The 22,573-nt window shown below is 36.1% G+C and overlaps 4 protein-coding genes, 1 long non-coding RNA gene, 1 other non-coding gene and 1 pseudogene across 7 annotated transcripts; 2 read left to right on the top strand and 5 right to left on the bottom strand.

Moving 5' to 3' along the window:
* Positions 1-888: 888 nt before the first annotated feature.
* LOC145570001 (THO complex subunit 4B-like) lies at positions 889-4,910 on the bottom strand. 2 transcript variants are annotated; one of them, XM_081628979.1, is made up of 5 exons: positions 4,545-4,910; positions 4,265-4,417; positions 3,388-3,456; positions 3,120-3,301; positions 889-1,450 (listed from the first exon to the last, which is right to left on the bottom strand). In XM_081628979.1, exons 1-5 carry the CDS (start codon positions 4,743-4,745, stop codon positions 1,276-1,278), a joined length of 780 nt encoding a protein of 259 aa, XP_081485105.1. In that variant the 5' UTR covers positions 4,746-4,910; the 3' UTR covers positions 889-1,275. The 2 variants fall into 2 exon arrangements, with proteins under 2 accessions (XP_081485105.1, XP_081485106.1); XM_081628980.1 differs by having other exon boundaries at positions 4,265-4,396.
* A 119-nt stretch (positions 4,911-5,029) lies between these two features.
* Positions 5,030-5,103, top strand: TRNAV-AAC (transfer RNA valine (anticodon AAC)). The gene has a single exon. It is a non-coding gene; the product is annotated as a tRNA-Val (tRNA).
* A 7-nt stretch (positions 5,104-5,110) lies between these two features.
* LOC145573276 (5S ribosomal RNA) lies at positions 5,111-5,224 on the top strand (annotated as a pseudogene).
* Positions 5,225-6,562: 1,338 nt separating this feature from the next.
* LOC145571569 (uncharacterized) lies at positions 6,563-8,052 on the bottom strand. The gene is made up of 3 exons (XR_014096596.1): positions 7,614-8,052; positions 7,289-7,509; positions 6,563-6,849 (listed from the first exon to the last, which is right to left on the bottom strand). It is a non-coding gene; the product is annotated as an uncharacterized LOC145571569 (long non-coding RNA).
* Positions 8,053-10,358: 2,306 nt separating this feature from the next.
* On the bottom strand, positions 10,359-12,298 carry LOC145571568 (uncharacterized). The gene is made up of 4 exons (XM_081630600.1): positions 11,925-12,298; positions 11,675-11,818; positions 11,073-11,278; positions 10,359-10,859 (listed from the first exon to the last, which is right to left on the bottom strand). The coding sequence occupies exons 1-4, from the start codon at positions 12,164-12,166 to the stop codon at positions 10,696-10,698; spliced, it is 756 nt and encodes a 251-aa protein (XP_081486726.1). The 5' UTR covers positions 12,167-12,298; the 3' UTR covers positions 10,359-10,695.
* A 3,625-nt stretch (positions 12,299-15,923) lies between these two features.
* LOC145571567 (histone H2B) lies at positions 15,924-16,618 on the bottom strand. The gene has a single exon (XM_081630598.1). The coding sequence runs from the start codon at positions 16,529-16,531 to the stop codon at positions 16,085-16,087; it is 447 nt and encodes a 148-aa protein (XP_081486724.1). The 5' UTR covers positions 16,532-16,618; the 3' UTR covers positions 15,924-16,084.
* Positions 16,619-19,516: 2,898 nt separating this feature from the next.
* On the bottom strand, positions 19,517-22,473 carry LOC145570000 (actin-depolymerizing factor 2-like). Its single transcript, XM_081628978.1, has 3 exons — positions 22,266-22,473; positions 20,054-20,319; positions 19,517-19,969 (listed from the first exon to the last, which is right to left on the bottom strand). Exons 1-3 carry the CDS (start codon positions 22,266-22,268, stop codon positions 19,819-19,821), a joined length of 420 nt encoding a protein of 139 aa, XP_081485104.1. The 5' UTR covers positions 22,269-22,473; the 3' UTR covers positions 19,517-19,818.
* Positions 22,474-22,573: the final 100 nt, after the last annotated feature.

The following is a 22,573-nucleotide window of genomic DNA, read 5'->3' as shown; positions in this document are numbered from 1 at the left end:
TCAATTAAATAGCAACCTTAGAGATGAACTTCCATCAAGACGATCTCATTAGTAACACACTTAACTGTAAAGTCCCAGTTATCCAAACCCATTTTTGTAAGGGGGACCAAAATAGTCTTATAAAGCACAGTAGACTTTCACTGCCCTTTGTTTACCAAGAAACATTTGCTAAGTTGCTATACGAGAAACCAAATCTCGTCTACAGATCACTGGCTTCATCAACTGCAACATACTACGACACCACACCATGCCCATTGATGATTTCAAACATGAAATATCATGAGAAATCCAAATTACCTTGTTGCAAATAACAACCCCATCACAACAGCCAGAATTGAGAGTAATATCATCAAGCAGCTAGTATATGCACACAAGATCTATTACACACAATCCATGCACGGCTAATCAAGTCATCTAGCCACGTAAATCAGGTACCATATGTCATTAAGGCAGATTATCAACTGGTTTCAGAATATACACCAAACTTAGAAATTATAAATTAACCACAGCTCCATCCCTATTCATAAGCAACAAGAATCAGCTGATATAAGATTCATAATTTAACTCTTCAAACTTCACTTTCCTGAAGACTCAAAGCCCAATAGCAGATTTCAGACATCTAAAAACCTGGCAATTATCAAGATCCTCCAGAGAAGATCTGGTATTTAATCTGAATAAGAATCCTTTTAACTGCCATGACAACAGGTCAGGCAAATAAGAAATTGATTTCCACAACAAGGTAACTAACATAACAATAGAAGATTTGTTAAAAAGTCAATTGCATAATCACTAGCTTAAGCACCAAAAGACAATTAAAAATAGCCAAATGAGCAAACAGAGACCCTACCTCATATCCAAGCTCAAATGCCAAGATAAAAAAACCAGAACTTCATCAACCGCATACTGACACTCTGAATGAGAAAAATTCAAACTTCCATGATCTTGAGGGTCTGTCTATCCACATTGTATTCGAACAGCCAAAAAGATCCCACTTTGTTGCAAGGTATATGAAACAGTGAAAGTGCAAATAATCTATATCTGAATAATGACATACTAATAGCTGTTCATTAATTGGTATTTAACCCCCAACCATACGAAGTCTGGTACAAAGCCCAAGCTTTTGATACCAAGATCCAACTACTGCCCTCTATCTGCTTGCCTAAAATAAGATGTCGGTAGAATTAAACAAAACAGTTGAAACGGCCATCAAGGACACAGTGTTGCAAGAGTATAGGTTTAAGACCCAAGAGAAGACAAAGAAAACCCATATTATGCTTAGTTGGTCTGCATTGCTTCTGAGTGATACTTGTCCAAGTCGGCATCCAGGTCATCTACAGATACTGATGCCTTTTCATCACGGCCTCTTCCCCTGCCACGTCCTCTGCCAGAACCGGAACCGGAACCACGGCCTCCACGAATGCGTCCCATTGCACCACCTCTTCCTTGTCCACTGTAAGATTTTAAAAAATGGAAAAAAAATTGAATTATGACAACGTTATCCAAGAACAGGTAACTGACATATTAGATACCAGTAAAATCCTATTAGAATAATAAACAGCTCACAGTATATTCAGGCAATAATAGATATATCAACTTCTTTGAAAGATGTGACATCATCTCGATGATTGTTGAGTAGCAAATCATGTAGTATGTTGATGAGATGATATCTACTCCCTCTGTCAATTTTAAATCTTTACAATTGGAATTACTTAGTGAGAGAAAAATGGTTAAAGCGTAAAAATTAAAAAGTGATGGAGGGAGTAACTTTTCAGGGTATTTCATGGTAATTAATTCATTTTGCTAGCATAACTAGGGCTTGTTTGGTTTACATTCCTAGGAATTTTATCTTGTTAGATCTAAATCAAAGGAACTTTAAGTTCCCATAACCAACAGGGGACCTGGAAATTTTTTTGCCATGATGCAAGTTCTAATTCCCATGATTTTCTACTACCTCCATTTTCATTTTATTGTTACCCAAAATTATAAGCACACTGTTGCGAATAAACTTCCAAATCAAGTTTTTAATTGCTGCTGTCCATCTCTTATTAATATAATGATGATAGGCTGACACTATGAATATGATTATATGGAATTCAAAATGACATCATATAGCCCACTCAATAAAAACATGAACGAATTATCAATACCTAGATTTTTTTCATTTAACGTTTAGTGGAAAGGTGATATCAATACCGAGCCTCTTATTCATTACAAGCCAACTCATTCGTTCATTGCCAATTTTAAAATGAACGTACTTAAAATAAAAAAAATAAAAAAATAAAAAATAAAAAAATTGACTGAGGTTTTCAGCTATAATTACATTTGGGCGAGAAAAACCCACAGGACACTAAATTTATTATAAATAGCGCTATGCAAATTCTCCAGTTTTAGCATAGTTAACTTTTCTCACAAATAAAAATTAAAAAAATATCACCAACAATTAATATAAATTTATATGTATAATTGCAAACAGCTTGGTATTCAATGAACATGACAGTATTATAAACACAATCTCTACTAGACTTAATTATTCCACTTCAATCTCCTTCCACAATATCAAGATTAATAAGCCTCAAGTCTCAATTAAAAACAAATATTAGAATGGAAATAACAGCATTTACAGAGCATCCAGTCAGTCAATAAACCAACTTGATATTTTAGTCCTAGGGACACCAAGCAATTCACTGAAACCATCAAATTGTAGATCCAGATTCATTGTCAGCCTAATTATTATACACGATTATAATAGTTGCAGATGACATAAGTATATCAGGATTAAACAAGATAAATAGCTCAATTATTGGACATTAACCCCCCCACCCCCCCAAACCCTGTTCAAAAGAAAAAGGGTCAGCAACAAGATACAATTTGTAAAAATCCCAGCAACCTAGGTATAGTAAATTCCAAGAAGCCATTATGGTACACTTATTATATAGACTGGTAGCAAGGAAGAGAAAAGAGTTTCAAAGTAAGAAGTATATTGACCAACAAAAATAACACAATGCATTGCTACACCACATATCCAATTAAGTGCATGATCTGACAAGAAAAAGAAAAATATCTTCAACTGTTCAGATACCAAAAAAAGGAACAAAGTATCAAAGTATAAGAAAAAATACCTTCTAGGACCAGGTGGATTCCTACCAACGCCATTAAAAACTGGAGGTAAAGCTCCCATAGCCGCAACATTTGTCCCCACGATCTCGATTTTCATTGGTTTACCATCAAGTTCTACGTTATTATACCTCTTGACAGCAGCCAGACCATCTCCTCTCCGTGAAAATACAACTTCAGCAGTTCCCTGATAAATAAAATCCAGTCTAAACATCCACAGTATAAATCCGCACAAGATTCCTGGAAAAGAGGAGAAACAGAAAGCCTCAATACCTTCGATCTCCCACTCCTATCGTAATGAACAGCGTAACGTTTCAGGTCACCAACCTCAGAAAAGAGCTCCTGTTATCATTTATTCCAGAAAACATTAGGTTTGACACCATCCATTTCTTCTATCTATGATCAAAACATTTATGTATGATGGTATACAACTAGGAAAAACCCAGTGGCAACAATACTTTGTTAGGATAGCAAAGAAGAAGAGGGGAAAGGAGGAAGGGGGGGAGAGAGAAAGGTGAGCTCCATTTTCATATTTCGCTCTCCCTTCCCCCTTCCCCTCCCCCTCCCCCTCCCCTTCCTTCCCCCAATCCTTTATCCAAACAAAGGACATTGATCCTCTTCTTTTCTCTACCCTCCCCTCCCCTTCCCTCCATTTCCTCTTACCCAAACAAAGTGCAAAACTTATATCCTAACCAAATATTGTAAATGAATTCTCCAGATATATAGGAATAAAAAGTGCCGGTAAAGTACGTACCAGTTCAAAATATATTACAAAAACACACTTAAATATATATGTTTTTTTAAAAAATTAGGTTATTAAACCCCACTATTTGAGAATTCAAATCATCGCACAACACAGGCAATTGGATGAATATATTTTTTAAAAACTCCCCCCCCCCCCTCCCCAAACCAAAAACAGTTCACACAAACAACCACCTTATCCAATACATACTTTTTTTTTTTTGACAGGCTTAATTAGCTCTAATACATGATAAACAAACAAATTTCCAAGCTAATCATAAATTTAACACTTAACGAACATCAAAACGGCCTAAAATTCCACAATAGAAACAATATAGGGAAGAAATTGAAAACCCTAAGTTTGGAATAAAAATAATTTTTTAAAAAAAAAAAAGCGAAAATTTAATACCTTGATGTCGTCATTAGAAACACCGTAATCCAAATTAGAGATATAAAGCTTAGTTCCAGTCTCAATTGAAGACGCTCCACCACCACCACCACCACCAACACCAATACCACCTTGATTACCAAACATATCATGCTGCCAAAAAGAATCAGGTGCCTGAGATAAATAAAACCAAATTACAAACTACTCAAATCAAAAATTCGAAAAATAAACAAACAAAAAAATTGTGAAGATTTAATCGGCAAATAAAACGAAAACCCTAGGAGAGAGAAAAGATGAAAACCTTGGACATAGGCATAGAATAAGGGGTAGAACGATTGGCAACGCGATTATTGAATCTTCGAGAAGGTCCGGCGCCCGAATGACCTCTGCCACCGCCGCCACCTCTGCCTCTACCGCCGCCGCCGCCGCCACGGCCGGAAGAAGATTTGTTGATCTTGATGAGATCGTCGAGGGACATGTTTAACCGATTTTCCATAGCCATTGAAAGATGCGAAGATTTGAAGAAGAAGAAGAAGAAGAAGAAAGAGGAGAGAGAAAATTGAAGGAGGAAAAAAATTGGGGAAAACAGAGATCTAGGGTTGGCTCAAAAGGAGGATGAGAGAGATTAGGAGGATGATGATTGATGCAGGAAAAAAGAAAAGGTAAAAATAACAGTGTTTGTTTGACTCGGAATAGGAATATACAGCAGATATATTTTTTTTTTTTATTTGATTGATTTGATAAAGATAAAATCTTTAAAGATTTAAAAATTTGGGGAAAAATTACGGTGTCGTGGTGTAGTTGGTTATCACGTCAGTCTAACACACTGAAGGTCTCCGGTTCGAGTCCGGGCGACGCCATTTTATTATTTTTGTTTTAGCACTAATGTATCAGATCCCATCAGAACTCCGCAATTAAGCTTGCTTGTGCGAGAGTAGTACTAGGATGGGTGACCTCCTAAGAAGTCCTCGTTTGGAAATTTTTTTCAATGATGGAAGTAGAGGAAAGTAGGAAACCGTTTGGGTAATTATGCAATTATAGGCTTATGATAACTAGCAAGGAATTCAAACTAGGGGTGAGCATGGATCGGATATCCGATCCGAAACTGGATTTCGGATCGGATATCCGAATCCGAAAATTCTCTAATCTGATATCCGTATCCGATCCGAAACCTGTCGGATATCCGATATCCGGATATCCGAAAATTTCGGATCGGATAGCTCGGATATCCAATATCCGACCTATTTAATGGCTTTTTTTTCGCTAAATTGAAGCTCAGCAAGGAAATTAATAAGGAGTCCTATTGTTTCACAAAAAAGAATTAGTATTACATTATTTCGCTTGCTACTTGAATCTGATGAAGATTAAATAGACTAGAACTTAAAAAATATCCAACAAATAATTTTTGCAAATTACAAACAATGAAATTTTATACAAACCCATGTACAAAACAAAGAAATTTGACACAAATCTGTAAACTAATTGTCACAAAAACAGAACAAAGAAATTTTAATTGTTATTGAGAAGAAAAGCCACTGTTGGTGTTGCGGGTTCGAAGCTCAAGCTAGTGATATGCAAATGGTTGCAGTTGTTGTTGCGGTTGTTGATGGACGGTGGTTGGAGGAGGGTGTTGCGAGGACCGTTGGGCATTGGTGAACCAGCCGTGAGTATCGAAGGAGGAAGCGGGTAAGGCGGTGGGGTTACATATATTGAAGAAGGAGAGTAGATCATGAAAGAGAGGAGAGAGAAGATATTAAGAGGAGGATGAAGGAGAAGGTGAATGGTGAGGATGACAGAGAGGAGACTAGGAGAGAGGAGAGAGAGGGGGGCGGTGGGTTAGAGTGTTATTTTGAGGGTTAGGAGGTTACCAGGTTTAGTTATTTGGGCCTTTGGGATATTTGGGCCTTATGTGTATTTAAGGTGCACTTTAGTGGTTTGCGGTATTTTTCCGGATATTGGATCATTTCGGATATTCGGATATCCGAAATTCAAAATTTCGATATCCGATATCCGAAATTTTCGGATCGGATATCCGATCCGAAAATGTTTTCGGATCGGTTATCCTAAATTTTCGGATCGGATGCGAATTGGATTTTCGGATTTTCGGATAATCAGATAGCTTTGCTCAGCCCTAATTCAAACAGGTGCATGATCAATTAAATTTTGGTGTGCATTGAGAGCAAAGTCAACTCAAATATTACCTGAATCCAAGTTGTCAAATATAAAAAAAAATGAAAATACAATACACCGTATAATCACACATCTAAAACCAGTCGATTAAGGCCTTAAAAGTATAATACATCGTGTAGTATATAAATATCTATCTCTAAATGATCCTATGTGATTGTTGGTTGTAAGACAAGCCGAAGGATTTTAGAACAAATCCGGAAAAACCACAACAATGGGAGCAAAAATGATTGGGATGAAAGCATCCAAGGAAGACCCCTTGACCATATGGGATGGCAAGCACATACTCTTTCCAGGTAAATCAAGAGGAATCTTCACGTAGCTGTGAACCTCGCATCCACGGGATTGCCATAAGAAGGCAAGCTCAGGGAAGAACGCAGCCACCGCTGCCACCATGACCAACACACCCGTCCACATCCCTGCACAGTAGAGCGTTCGACTGTAAGTTGCTAATCGATGATAAAATGAGCTCAAGGCTAATGAGAGGGACATCTTGATTGATGATAACAAATGTAAGATGAATTCAAGGACTCTACTTATCAGTTTGTTATGGGGAAGAACGAGAAAGTTACAAAAATTATTAATCAATAAAGAAGAGGAGGGCACACCATTACATTTCTAACATTGACTATTTCTGTTTAGAAATGGTAATGGATAACCTCACCTCAAGCATTATAGGGCATTAATTATATTAAATATAGTAGGTAAAAAGAGACTGTACAAGAGATTAAGATAGAGATATTGAAATATTCAACTGTCAGGTGGTTACCCAACTAGTATGTCAGAATAAGAGTATGATCCAATCATCTACTCCAGTACAACATTCAGCTTATCATAAAAAAAGAAAATTAGTCTTACCTGGGAATAAGAAGAAAAGTATGCAGGAGAATTTCTTGCCCAGTTTCCAGGACTGAATTGACCCACCTTTTGAGCCTCAATATACCGCATTGGTGCCAAGCTGCCAATTGCATCCGACGTTCCATTCTCCTAGAGCTTCAAATCATTTTACTATTGCATCGCTGCAATACAAATGTTCTACATCCTCGTGTAATATTTGGGTTCACAAACTGTTGTTACACCTGCCAAAAGATAATCGAAGACTGAGTATTTTTTTCAAATCTCGCAGAATTTGCTTAAGATATGACGGCTAATAAATGAGTCATGATTTTATAGAGGGGATTACATATATTTGATGGTGTGTCTAACATAATCTAAAAACCTTTTGGAGGCAGCTTCATATGGCAAGTCTATTTCTGTGCTGCTCTTCATTAGTCTGCATGATCACAAAAGAGCAACGAGAGTCCCTCACCTTTTTCCACATTGTCTCACCTTCAATAACCAATCCCTATTATCCATCATCAATCAATTCATGCATCAAATCATCAAAGCACAACTTAAAACTCCCACAACAGACCTACTCACACTAACACATAAAGTTTCACCATTTTCTCTCATCAATTGCTTGCAAACATAAACCTTGTTCCGAAGTATGTGTCATGGTCATAAAGCTACACTTTCTTGTCAAAGGGGGATCCTTCAGCAATCAGTGATTAGACAATCCACAAGATAAAGCCAGGAATGGAGCCTATAACACATAGCCAACCTCGTTTAAGCTAGGCAAGGTAATTAGTATTACTTGCTCCCTCCACCCCCCCCCCCCCCCCAACACCCCCACCCCACTCCCTTAGTACATTTTATTGCATTAAGATAAGATTATTTTGGTGAAACAAATGAACAATGTAAAAAGAAGTATTAATAACCATCTCTTAGTCAGAATACATCAACACATTGAAAAACATTGTTTAGGGCAATGATAGATGTGCCCGAAATTAATATGTAAAACGATGTTTGAAATCTCTCTCTCCTCCCCCCCCCCCCCCCCCCCACCCCCAAAAAAAAAACACACACACACACACACACAAACATCCCCTTTTGCTCATTGTTGGCACTCACATATATAACATGACAAATCCACACAAGGCCCGTAGTTACATGTAGGACAAGCCACATGATGAAAGCACCAAACCAGAACAAGCCACAATGACTGGAGCCAATATGACAGGGATATAGACATGATAAGAAGGCCCTCTGACCACATGAGTAGGCAAGCACAAACTTGTTCCAGGCAAATCCAGTGGGACCCTCACAAAGCCATGAACCCCACATCTATGGGACGCCCATAAAAAGGCAAACTCAGGGGAGAATATAGCCACAGCTGCCAGCAGAACCAACAATCCTGACCATAGTCCAAGACGGCAGAGTGATCGACCATAAACTGCTAAGTGATGATAAAACAAGCATATGAACAATGAAAATGACATTGAGAAATCAGGAATTCTGCTAATCAGTGTGTTTAAAAGGGAGGATGAGAACATGAGGCTTTTGCATCAGCACTAGGGGGTGGAGAGAGAACACCCCAGGGGTCCTAAGAACTCCTCTTACATTGACTAATTCTGTGTAGTTACTGATATATGGTAATGGATAACCTCACCTCAAGCCTCACAAAACATTGACTTATTTTTTTATGAAACATGTGAGGTTAGAGGGAGAAAGTGGAGTAAATTGTCTGTTGACTAGGCAACTTGCCAACGACTAATATTGCAATTTGGGGATATGAAGAGTACTATTATTGGATCCAATATGCTTAAAAGGGTATAAAAAAAAATCTATAATACATCATTCAGCTTATTTATTTTAATACATCAACATCAATACTAGTCAGCCATTTACATGAGCAAAAGCCAACCCCATCTCAATGCTGTTAATGAATAACAGCTGAGGAGTAAACAAAGTATCTTACCTTAATGTGAATCAATGCATGAGAAGATACCCATACAATAGGCAAGTATACTACGAGCATACGATGTTAGCATCTTAAAGGACCAATCAAACTCAAAAACAACTAAGATTTTCGATGTAATGGACTGTTAATTCACCGCATCAGAGATTTAAAGGGTACATTTCATTGAATCCGTTCTCCAACTCAACACAAGATTCCATGTCATCCCTTGATACCATCTATCAGTCTTCATAATTAATGGATGTTCCACAACTTAACTCTAATTCCACACCAGCAGAATTGACATATATATAACAAGCCTTATTTCCAGCACGTTTAAAATCCAAATGACATTAATGCCCCTTCTTAACTTCAACATTACAGGGGTTTCATCAGTCATTATCCATTTCAGTACTCAAGCCAAATTGAGAAGTCAGTCAGACTGAAAATTAATGAACAGTCCATTAACCCAAAATCTTAGAACCCAGGGAAGGGGGAAGATTTCAAGAAGATTGCGATTTGAACCTTTTAAAGAATATTATAGAAATGGCAGTATCATCTTATATTGAATATATCAACAATAACAACAACAACAGGAACATAAGTTACACAAGTTCAATAAATTCAGACAGCTAAACCAAGTTATGACTCGCATATATTAACCAATGAACCTATGTTGATACGTCTGATTTCAAAGTGACTACTCTGATTAGGAGATATAGGATACAAAATATCATTAATTCTAATCTTCAGGCGATGGAAGCTCTTACCTTTAAAGTGTACCCCTGCCAAGTCCTCCAATCTCTGTAGACATTTTGTAATTTAACTTTAGATGATTAACCCTGCAGTGACATGTCCAGAACAATTGGCCTATTTACACTTTACAGCATGTAACCTAAGGAGCAGCAGCTTCTTCCAATAGAACTTTAACTTCATCAAATGCGGCTCAAACTCACAAATCACAGTAACAGATAAGACTAAAAGACATGTATAGAAGCAAATTAAAGAAAAGGAAATCAAAGATTAACAAGGGGAAGGGCATAAAGGGTATATCGTGATCAAACTTAGCCCAAGAAATAATTTATGCAACACCTCGGATAAAAGATATACAAGAGGAGAAGGGAGAAACATAATTCAACGAGATAAACAAACACCAAAAAGTTTATAAAAGTACTATAAGAGATAAGGAGAACAGTGCATTTTTTTTGAAAAAAACATGCAGCACGAAACAATCTACATAAGTGGGCTGATTACAATACGTAAGTAAACTGATGTTAAGCTGCACTGTAATCTAACACATAAAGCTTTTTTCACACAATATTCAATATTGGGAATCTGCTTAGAGTGCTGTAACTCAAATAAAGTAATTCATTCCCATACTCAAAATACCCTCAGTCCAAAAAAGAAAAGAAAAAAAAAAAAAACTTGAAAAGAAGAGTCCAAATCCAAAAACTCCCACTAATTCAGATTTCAGACCCTAGACCAGTTAATCACTTGAAGCACCATCATCCTCTGCATTTTCGCGCTCTGCAATAAACTTTTCAATGAGCCTCTTACTCTCCCCATCGAGAACAGATCTCCTGGTTGAATCACTGCTAGTCTGACCATCGTTAAGCACAGGATCCGAATGACAGAGAACAAGTGCGACACCTAAAGTACAAAAATAGAAATCAGTCAATAACAATAAAAACAGAAATCTGCCTTTCACTAACATATACCACTTGCCATTTAATTGTTTTTACTCGGAAGTTGTAAGAAAATAACCAAGCAATCACTATTTCTACTGCCACCTTTCAAAAACTAACAACATAGTGCCATTATAGCAAAAACATCAACAAAAAGAATTTAGAAAGAAGAGTATACCTTCAGGTGTGCATCGCCTTCCAAAATTGCTCAATCCCACATAGTTTGCTTTGACAGCACCATTATTGTATACCAACAGTGTGGGTAAATTACAATCAGGATAGTTAGGAATACAATCCGTAGATATTATCTTGACAAACTTTGTTGCTGGATATCTCCTTGCTAGCTCTTCCAAACATCCCATTAACATCTCACATGCTGCAAAGCTGCCAGTGTATTGAAATTTGAAACTTAGATATACAACACAAAACCAAAGTCATAGCAACCAGCTATTGAACAAATATAACTTGGCATGCTACTGATGTCTGATAAAACTATGCATTAGCCCATAAAGCAGCATTGTTAGTAAATTATAAAACGAGCCTTTCTTTGCAAATGGCACCGTCAATTTGGATACATCAATCATGACTTCATTAGTCAGAGCAAAACAGTGACTTAATGATATACAGGATATACATATAGGCCATAAGCTATCATTCAATCAATTAATTAATCATTCAAATGCTATCAAAGGATATTATAAGAACATCACTTCAAATTGCACAATTGAATCATGAAGCAATATTACACAGCAGAAAAGCATTCCTTTTTTGAAAACTCACCCTTCTTTGTAGAGGATAACAACAACCCAAATTTTCGGGGAAGCTTGAGACACCTCTCGGATAAAATCCGACCCAGAAATTCGAATAATCGATCCAAATTTCGCAACTTTAGCAGCTTCCCTGATCTCAGATAACCTTTTCTTCCTGCAATTGAAATTTCCCACCATCATATTAAGTATTAACAGTCAACAGTAATAAATCAAAGCAAAACCCTAAAAATGAAATCGAAATTGAAATTAAAGTATGATACCTGTATTCTTCGAGGAATCGATCATCATCAAGATCATCCTCGAGATCTTCGAGCTCATCATGGGTTTTTGAATCGATCCATGATTTGTCTTTGGGCTTAGAATCCTCGTCTTCGGCCGGAACAAATGGAGGCGGTTTGAACGCCGGCGGTTTTTCAGGGAGGTTTCCGAGCTTGCGTTGGATGTCGTCCCACTGTGTAGAAGTTCCTTCAACGTCCTTGTACACGAAATGGTAATCCGCCATTATTACTTTGTCACCGACCTTAACTCAGATCTCTTATCCTTGAGTGTGCTTGAGAAAACAAATGGGATGGTTTATGCCAAAAAGGAGCGACACTTCTCTTTCTTCTCTCTGTGTCTCAGTTTTGTTCCAAATTTCTTTTTGTGAGGAAATATAAGGAATAAAATAAATTTAGATTAGGCTTAAAGGGGTTTTGTGAGCATTTTTAATGAATTTTAATTTAGATTAAATTTATTATGAGTTTTAATTGAGTGTCATACAAAGAAATTTTAAGACAACAGTAGTTCTTCTGTGTGGTCGGGGATACTTATTCAGGTTACTCGGTCGGTTAAGGATTACTCAGTTGGTTAGTGCGTTTTCGCCAGAGTTACTTTATTCCAGTGTTATTTATTTAGGGATTATTTAATCAGTCAGGGGTTATCTATTCTAAATTGATTCAAGCAATTAGCGCATTTTCAGTGTGAGAATAACCCCTAACCGAACAAGAAACCCTAAATAAGTAACCCCTAACTAAGTAAACTTTGACTGACCGAGTAACCCTTATACGTAACCCTAGTCACACAGTATGACAAGCCATATGTAAAAATTTGTGTTAAGCGAAAAAATCTATCATTCAATGTTGATCTTATACCTTAACAATACGTATTTCTTACATATTGGACTTTTCATATTTTTGGTGTATCCTCTAAATTATCAGACTTAATTTATCCACCTTAAGAGTGAAGAAACCGCCATAGTTTTTTTTGTAACAAGACTTATAACCAAGTGACCGAACTAATACATAGATACACTTAATGGCTTGGTCAAATCCACAACTCCAATTGATTATCATAATATTGTATCCATGATTAGCCTACCACCAATTATGACTGCTTAACACCATTCTCATGAAATTTGAGGTGTACTATAGAAAAATGAAATGCCAATACTTTGAGACATCACAACAATTCTCAAGAAATTCAACACACAGCAAATGTGCGCCATCTTGAGCAACACTTCACAATCATAGATGGAGTGTTGATTACATAAACCATGCCCTAGTATATTGTGTCGTACTCCTCACTAAATCCAAAATTTTCACCAAAAAAGGCTTTCCAAAATCCTTTGTCTTAAGACCAACAAATGAAACCATATCAAAAGCAAACCTCTGCCATTATAAACTCAGCAGATAAACAAAAAAAAGGTACTTAAAGTTTCTTTTTTCAAGTTCTTTGAATCATCATCCTGTCACTCAAATAAGCATCAACAATTCTACCGATAATAAATCCTAGCAGCTTTTCCAATACTCAATTTGTTAGAAAAGCAAAGTTCACTTCCCTCACTGTAACCATCTTGCTCTAGCCTATTTCCGTTGTTGTTAGCTGATCTATGTTCTTGCTTTGGTATTAGGAAATTTTGTTAATAACTACCAATTAAAGCACATGTTTTGAAAACAACTACCTATTAAAATTTTTTTTTAAAAGAACTACCACAAATTTGTAAAAAGTTTAAGTAGCACTACCACTCTAACAATTTTGGCTTAGAATCTCCGACATTTGAGTCTCACTTTTTATCACTTTTTACCGTTATGAAGGGTAATTTAGTCAATTTAGATGGTTATTTTGTGAGGTAAAGGTAAAAAATAGAACCTATATGCCGAATATTCTAGTTGGAATTATTAGAGTGCTAGTGCTACTTAAACTTTTTACAACTTTGTGGTAATTCTTTTTTTAAAAAAAATTTAATAAGTAGTTGTTTTCAAAATATGCACTTTAATTGGTAGTTCTTGACAAAATTTCCTTGATATTATTTGTTTCTTATGTTCTACGAAGTATTTATTTTCATCAAGCCCATTGTCAAAATTCAGGACTCACCAAAATGTTGTTAGCTCTAACTTTTCTACGTAACCAAGGTGGAACTTTGGCTTTTTCCCAGGTTTCCAGCCTTCATTCTCCCTTTAACAATTACAAAAACAAAAACCACTCTACCATCAAAAGCATGAGGTCTTGAATTCAAATGTCCTATAAAATATAGTATCAAAATCAAGCAACCAGTTGGTGGAATTCCACACACAAGTACATTACCACGCAATTTTTGAGACAGTATCCAATTTCTTAACCAAAGGTGCATGTTTAAACAAGCATCGCCGGATCACCCAGATACTTCGCAATGACAGCTTCAAGGTTTAAAATGAATGGAAGCTTTGTAAATTCTTGAAATAAGAAGGCACTTAATAACCCCAAAAGGCCAAAACTAATTCATGACCTTTCAGATTTTTGTGCATAAGCACAAAATCCTACTAGAAAGCCCCTATAAAAGAAAATTTATTGCTTCGTCCTGGAAAACGATCTTTCCTCTCACACTGTAAAAGGATTTTCCGGAAAACACTAATACACATATCAACCATCCTACTAAACACTGACAGTAGCTCAGCCTTCATCTACTGCCCTCTCTCTATCCACTTGCATCATCACTAAAAAAATTCAACTAATTTCTCACTTGCAAGTTGCAACCTCCACAAATCCGAAAATAATCCTCCAATCCTACCTACATCATTTCTCCAAGAATAATTCTCCTCTTTTTTGTTCCACAAATAAATACTCATCAGCCCTTGCCAGTATTCCCATTATTCATATGAAAGTGGTTTGGTTCAGAATCACAGAACTCCTATAAAGATTCTACTCTCACACTCCATAGTTTCTTCCTGCATGACACTCGATGATATATCCCCTAAGGTCTCACCTTATTCCCAGCACTTGTGTTTGGCTTATTCCCTTGTCACAGTATTCACCCGTTAAGGTTGGATATACCAATTCATCATAATCCGACAATTAAGCTATGGTTGAGGAAGGGCTGAAGTCTAGCTTTCTTTTCCCATGACAACATCATTGCCTATATCAGAATCCTAAATTTATCATTTGAGTGCATCAGTCACACACTTAAACTGATTCACTCATATCCCATTATTTATAATGAAGGTCATGGGGTCAAAATACAAAGAAATCAAAGTTTAGACCTCAATCTAAACAATGACAGCAATTAGCTAGCGACTCTAATTGCCTACTAAACCTCACTGTTGAGTACAGTCCGCCTTAGTGTTACTAGCAGAGAATGCATTCACATGACACATCCTTATACAGAGTAACAGATAGCAAGAGAAACTGAACAAAAAGATTAGCCAGAGAGCTAGAATCAGCCTCTGAGCAACATCATGAACTTTCAGAGTGCAACGAAGCACAAATAAACCAATAAGCTGAATAACTAGGTCCTGAGCATTCACCATATACAAACAACAATCTCATCTAAGAGAAGATTTCCCGGCTATTCAAAACTTTACTAAGCTTAAATTACAGGGGATAACACACTAACAATTTTGTCAAAAGGATGAGCTACTAGTCAACAACAACAGAACAACACATTTAAAAGATCATCCAGCATCATCAACAATCAAAATATTGACATAAACTTGTCTTTAAAGTTTAGCGCATATCAGCAGTTCCAAACACATTCAAAGAACTGCAGAAATTACTTTGAATTTCACCCATATTCATATTAACAATTAAGGTTCAGAAGAAAAACGTGATTATCAACAGAATATAAAACACTTCAAACTTAAATTCTGAAAACAATTACCACCAGAAAATTCACCAATTAAACAGAATAATTAACAAGGTAATTGCAGAATAATCTCAAACCAATTACAAACAAATCAAATAAAAAGCACGGAGCAATTATTGAAATTGAAACACCAACAACAAAAAAAAATCAAATAACGCAGAGATTTCACAAAAGCATTTCCATTAATTTGTAAGAGTAGATACATCATAACCAAGTCTATTCAAAGACATAATACCACCATAATCCAGTTCCACATTTACCCAAATTTCAACAACCAAACCCTAATTCCTACCCTACCAACCCAAAAACAACATTAAACCTAATTTAAGAGCTGGTAAACTTGGTAACAGCCTTAGTACCCTCAGAAACAGCATGCTTAGCCAATTCACCAGGAAGAACAAGCCTCACAGCAGTCTGAATCTCCCGAGAAGTAATCGTCGGCTTCTTGTTGTAACGAGCGAGTCTAGCAGATTCCTGAGCAAGCTTCTCGAAGATATCATTGATGAAGCTGTTCATGATGCTCATCGCCTTGCTGGAAATTCCGATGTCAGGGTGAACCTGCTTGAGAACCTTGAAGATGTAGATCTTGTAGGTTTCGACACTCTTCTTGTGACGCTTCTTCTTCTTGTCTCCGGCGGCTGCTCCGGCCTCCTTTGGAAGCTTCTTGCCGGCTTTTGGCTTCTTCTCTGCCGGAGCTTTCTCGGCGGCGGCGGCCTTCTTCTCCTCTGCGGGCTTCTTCTCGGCGGGCTTCTTCTCGGCTTTGGGCGCCATTGATGAGATGAGAGAGAAAACTTGAGAGTTTTTTGGGGGTTTGAGATTTTGATTTGTGAGTTAGAGAGAGTAAGAGAGATATTTGCGGTGGGATGAAGAAATGGTTTGAGATCTGTATTTATAGGGAATAAAGATTTGATGTTATTGGAGGATGAGGGATGGCACGGATTGCTGATGTGGCTTTTTAAAATGCGTTGATTTTGTTTTGTTGTGAATATTGATCTAACGGGTGAAGTTAAAAGGAAGTTAAGAAGAAGAAGATGCTGTGCGTGTTCAGAAGTTTTAAATACGTGGCGATGTTTGATTTGTTTATTAGCATTCCTTAGGATTCATCACATGGCTGTAAGGAAGATTTGGGCTCTTATTTTTATTTGCTTGAAAGTTAAGCGGGAAGGATGTGGCGCCCCATTTTTAATTGTTTTTAACTTAAAATTTTTGAACTTTAACCCCCAAAAATCCAAAATAAATTTGCACCATAGCCACCATTCTCAATGAATAATGTCCTTCAAAAATTTTTAAAAAAACAAAAAATTGAATAATGAACATTCCATTAGTATTTGGGCTAGTAACATATGTTCATATCTTTGACATAAATAAAAAGTTCAAATATATGGAGTATTAAAATACAATCAATTTAAAATTGTTCATAACAAAATACATAAGTAACATACAAATTAAAACATTGATTAAAATTAACTTGATCAAAACGTCATAATTTTGAGTTGGCTACACTTGCTATATGAAAAGACCAAAGACGAATCTAGCATATCGACTAGAAGAAAATCAAAATAATGTGAAAGAAATATATTTTGAAACTCATCCTCTAACCTAACCATAATGATTTAAATAGCATAATCCCAAGGGGTCATGATCTTCACTTTCTTCTCAATCACCTTTACCTCACTGGAGACACCATCTACAGCTTGAATTTCTTTTCCATTAACAAAGCTTCAAATCTTCAAATCGAATTTTAAAGAAAAAGAAATTTAAATTTAATTTATAGAAATTTTGAATCGAAAAGGAGGAAAAGTGGAAGAAAGAAGATTATATTGCATAGTGAGGGGAGAGGGATAATTGAGGTCTAAAGGTGTAATAATAGGAAATATGAACAATCAAGTTGAAGGAGATGGAAGGAAAAAACCAAATTACTACGGAGTATAAAAGGGTTTAGTTCTAGAGTGGATCAATTTAAGGTAGAGACTTATACAAGATTGATATTGAAGCCCTAATCTTCTTCCACTTTTTTTTTAGGTGATAGATAGATTTTGACTTTTTAATACTATTCACCTGCTAATATCCATAAATCATTTAGTTTTTTTTTGCTTACTTATTGATGAATAGATATATTAATCGCTAAAATTAAGTGTGATTAAAAATAAAAAAAAAATAATTTTTTTTTTTATTTTTTATTTTTTTTTACAAGAACAAATGAATATTATTCTGTAATGAATTGGCAACAGTTTATTTAATTAAGTGAATTAATAATAGGAAATTAGAATAGTTTCAATTTATATTTTAAGAACCAGTTGCAACATGTTCCAATTTTGATTTTGTGAAAAAAAGTTGCAACATGTGTGTTGATTCCAACTTTGAAACTTTTGATAGGGTATTATGCGATGCTAATAACTAAAATATTGTTTCATATGAGTAGCTTTTTATTATAGGTGTATGCAAAATATTAAAACTAAGAAGGGGCAATATTAATATAAAATGTACTATATATCATTATAATTTTACATTCTTATACTGTACTTGTAGGAGTTTTTGGTAACAAGGAAAAATGGAATGATTGCTGTTATAACAAAACATATCACAAGATAGGTCAACACTTGAAAATAGGGTTCATAACAAAAATACCCACTCCCATGCACAAGTAGATGATCAAACCGTCCATATGCACCTAAGGTTAGGGTTTTTTTATCAGATGAACAGAAAATATCCTCGGATGTATATGAATTATTTTAGTAGGTGACAATTCCATCTCGATATTTTTTGCTCCTTATATCATAATTACAATCACTTGATACTCAAATAACATGCATATATTGAAAAATTAATTCATTATCAAAATAAATTAGACAATAGAGGTTGTTTGCGCGAATTCCATCTCACTGATGAGAAAGCAAGCAAACATTAGAGTTTTAGGAAAAAAAATTCAAGTTTTTCATTATGATAAACAATTACGGAGTATTCGCTTATCTAGTGGCATTTTCGTAAATAAATCAATTACTTTTTATAAAATGTAAGTCTCACAAATGTTAATTTATTTGCAACAATGTCATGCTAACTAAAATTTTTTTTGTTGATTTATTTACAAAAATACTATTAGATTAGAGTAATGATTTTTATTTATCATGATGATAAACCAGGGCTTCATAGAGTTTTAGATTGGAAATTTTTATTTATCATGATGATAAACCAGGACTTCATCGAGTTTTAGATTGGAAAAGGAAAGAGAGAGAAAAAAAAAAAAAGAGAGAAAGGCATAAAACGGTGACGTTTACAAGGACCAGGCTAGCAAGCATTGATCACATACCCAGTTTGACCCATGGAAGTACCAATAAGCTGGCCCTGGAGTACATAGACTAGCTTAGTAAGGACTAATTTCTTAACCCATAAACTTGATAACCCTCTATCTTTGACCATTTTTACAGAGTAAATGCTTAGCTCGTCCCCACCAGGAAAAATAATCCACATTCAAATATGTTGCTACATTTGGAGAAATCTGAGAGTCTTGCAAGGTCACAAGGACTAATACTCAAGATAAACACCCCACTACGACCGACAGACATGATATGATGATAATAATCATTCACCCAGATAAACAACAGTTACACACTTACACAACTGCTCGGCATCACTTTCCCCCCTTCCCAAGAATCTATGGAAGTTGAGAAAGGAAATAAAATGCAGTTTGGCGTGATAGACAGATGATATGAGATCAAAGCACATCGTACATTGAAGAACAACCATGAAGCCAAGAACTAGAGCCAAATTCAGTAACCTTCATTTCAACTGACAGCGCAAAATGTGCTGTACAACCCCACAAATTATACATACTAAGCATACTGAATCACACTATACCAGAAATCATTTGACAAATTGAATTATCACCAACAATATAAATGTGAATGTCACCTATATAGGCACAAGATCTCAAGGTCAAACTTGGGACAACTTAATATATAGCATCCACCATCAACAAACTATTAACGTCACTTTCTTTTCAAGTTAAAAAGAGTGCGCATGGGGAAAAAAAAAACATCTGCATAACTAGCCTGTTGAACTTAACGAGCTCGGCTATTGAAAACATCAAGGCCCATCTCAGTGGGATCAGTTGCCTGCAGCTCCACCTGAATGCCATCCAACTCTCTCTTGAATCTATCCTTTGAACTTGCATATATCATCTTGCTCCTCACCCTTGCTGTGTCAGGAGACCTGCATTGGACACGGAGAGAAGTGTCAAAATATGTTTGCCAAGCCTAAGGTGAAATAGAAAGCAGATTATAGCAGCTGTATTACCATGCAATAAAAAAGATCTTGCTTTTCTGGCAATTCTCCTCTGTTACAAAATCAAAATCATACACAGCATAGCGGCATTCATCAGCAGGAAGAGCCGCACTAAATTCTTCATAGCTTTCAGTTGTTTCTCCCACCTTCTCAACAATTACTTCCTTTTGCTTCTCCTCAATCTTAAAAACAATGAACCGGTGACTGCGCTTTGCTTTCAGCTCCAAAAACCTCAGCTTGCAATCATCGTGCACAGCCATTCCAGAAGCTGCATTGGCCTATCAGTTGTGCAAAGTTCAATAATTATGAATTTCAGCTTAACTGCCCTTTAAGACATGTGTAGATGCCCGTATACACACAGATAGTTGCTAACATGAGCCATACAATGTCATGTAGCTAATCCAATGGGGTAATGCTCAACACCATAGACAGTCATATATTAATTCACTGTCCTTACATTAGTTCCTTAAACTCTCGGGTTCTAATAACTCCTAAAATGTACACAGCCAAATCCTATAGAGAATAAAAACAGTTGGCAGCAGTAACATCAACTAAAACATCATAGACAAACATATGTTCCTTATCTTGTCCATAGTCCATACCATCATTCCTGCAATCTAAGTGTTCCCATACCTCCTGTGTATACAAATTATAAATTCATAATGTTGGTTCCATGATGTTACCGAATTAGATACGTCATCTGAAGTGATTCAGTGATTAAGGGTATAGATCATCAGCTTCAGTCTTTCAGGCAAATTTTTAAAAGTGGGGCACAAACATCTAGCAGTGAACCAATAGCCAAATTACAAGACATAGTTCGACTTTTTCTTAAGATCAATACTAGGAACTATATTAATTGCTAAGCACATACCCTGGCTAAGTAATGTCTTAACTCTTAACTACTTTCTCCATTCCCCATGCCCTATAGCCCCTACCTCTGTCAGACATCGGCCCACAAAGCCCTTTCTCTCTCTGCCTAGATCCCAGTGTCTCCTCTTGCCTGCCCCTCTCATTATACCATCCATCTCACAGCCTACCATAATGGAAGAACCTAACCAAATTCCCAATCCAACAATAAGTCCCCCCCCCTCTACAAAAAACTTGGTCCTACACTCCTAACCATACCCTAAATAAGAATTAAGCCAATTTGGCCATAGTATTACCTAGTCTAGGCCCTCCATGACTAGAGACAGTGCCACATGGATCAGATTTGGCCACATGTAGGACCCTGATCTTGGAATGGCCCTGTTTGTCTTCAAATTGGCTATGGTTGTCGTAGGACCAGCGGAGTAGGGAAAAAGGAGTGTGAGCTGCAGGTGCACTTATGTTGTGCTGTGATATACTGTGATTTGATGATGGTGGGATCACATAAGTATCTATTATATGTTTTTTATAAAAAAATAAATAGAAATAAAGCATCTCTACTTTTAAAAATGTTTGAATCATATTCATCCCCCCTGTGTAACATGCACGCAGCGAAATAGGGGAAGCACCAAATGGAAGGAGTAAAGTTGAAGGTGAAAATGGAATGAAGAAAGAATAACTTCCAAAACGAATATATACAAGTGCGATCAAAGTATCCATGCCTAATTTCGATTCTTCGTGACACCATTAACAGAACCAAACCAGCTCCTTAGACTCAACTCAAACCCTAACTGATTAACTCCAACTCACACACACACACACACACCCAATTTGATCTTAAATCGGCGAAAAAACAATCAACTTATAAATTAGTCTAATCTTAAGCAACAACTACAGCAGCATGCGACAACTTTATGCTAAATCATTAAAATCAAGCGAGAAAAATAAAGCAACATGCATAAACTACAATCTAAATCATTAAAATTAGGCAACATCATATATCATTTTTCAATCAATTAACAAGGCAATAATTACATGATCCACCAAGCTCAAGCAAACCAAATCGAAAAAATAAAAAACGAAAATTGCATGAATAATCCAGCTTCAAAATATACTTCAATAACACAAAATCAAATACCAGAAAACAAATCCATCATACAAACAGCAAGAATTCCAATACATCATAAGCTTAACTGAAGAAAACAAAACCAAAAGCAGATCCAAAAGCAAAAAAAAAAAAAAAAAAAAAAAAAAAAAAAAAAAAAAATCGATGCAAAATTAAGCTCAGAAATTCAATTACAGATCAAAAACAAAACCTAAAAACTCGAAATTAACAAAGGAGGATGATTGATGAAGTTACCATGGTGATGATTGGATGAAGAACTGAAGAAGATAAAGAGGAGAGAGAAAAATGAGGGAGAAGAAGACTGCGTAGAAGTGAAGTCGGAGACGAAGAGAGGAAGATAGTCTTTTACTCTCTTTATAATTTTCTTTTTGATTTATTTAATTTGATTTATTTGGGTTGGAATATATTTTGATGGGGTCGGAAAATAAAGGAGGTTTTTATGGAGGTTAAGCGAAGGAATCGGTGACCCTCTTTGGGCTTGTGGAGTTGTGAGGGGTGGCAGAAATATCAATGATGATTTCATATGCGTGACAACGGTGAGA

Source organism: Chenopodium album, chromosome 12 (genome assembly GCF_948465745.1).
Source record: "Chenopodium album chromosome 12, dcCheAlbu1.1, whole genome shotgun sequence".
Taxonomy (NCBI): Eukaryota; Viridiplantae; Streptophyta; class Magnoliopsida; order Caryophyllales; family Amaranthaceae; genus Chenopodium; species Chenopodium album.
This window is presented reverse-complemented; position numbering and strand designations above follow the sequence as displayed.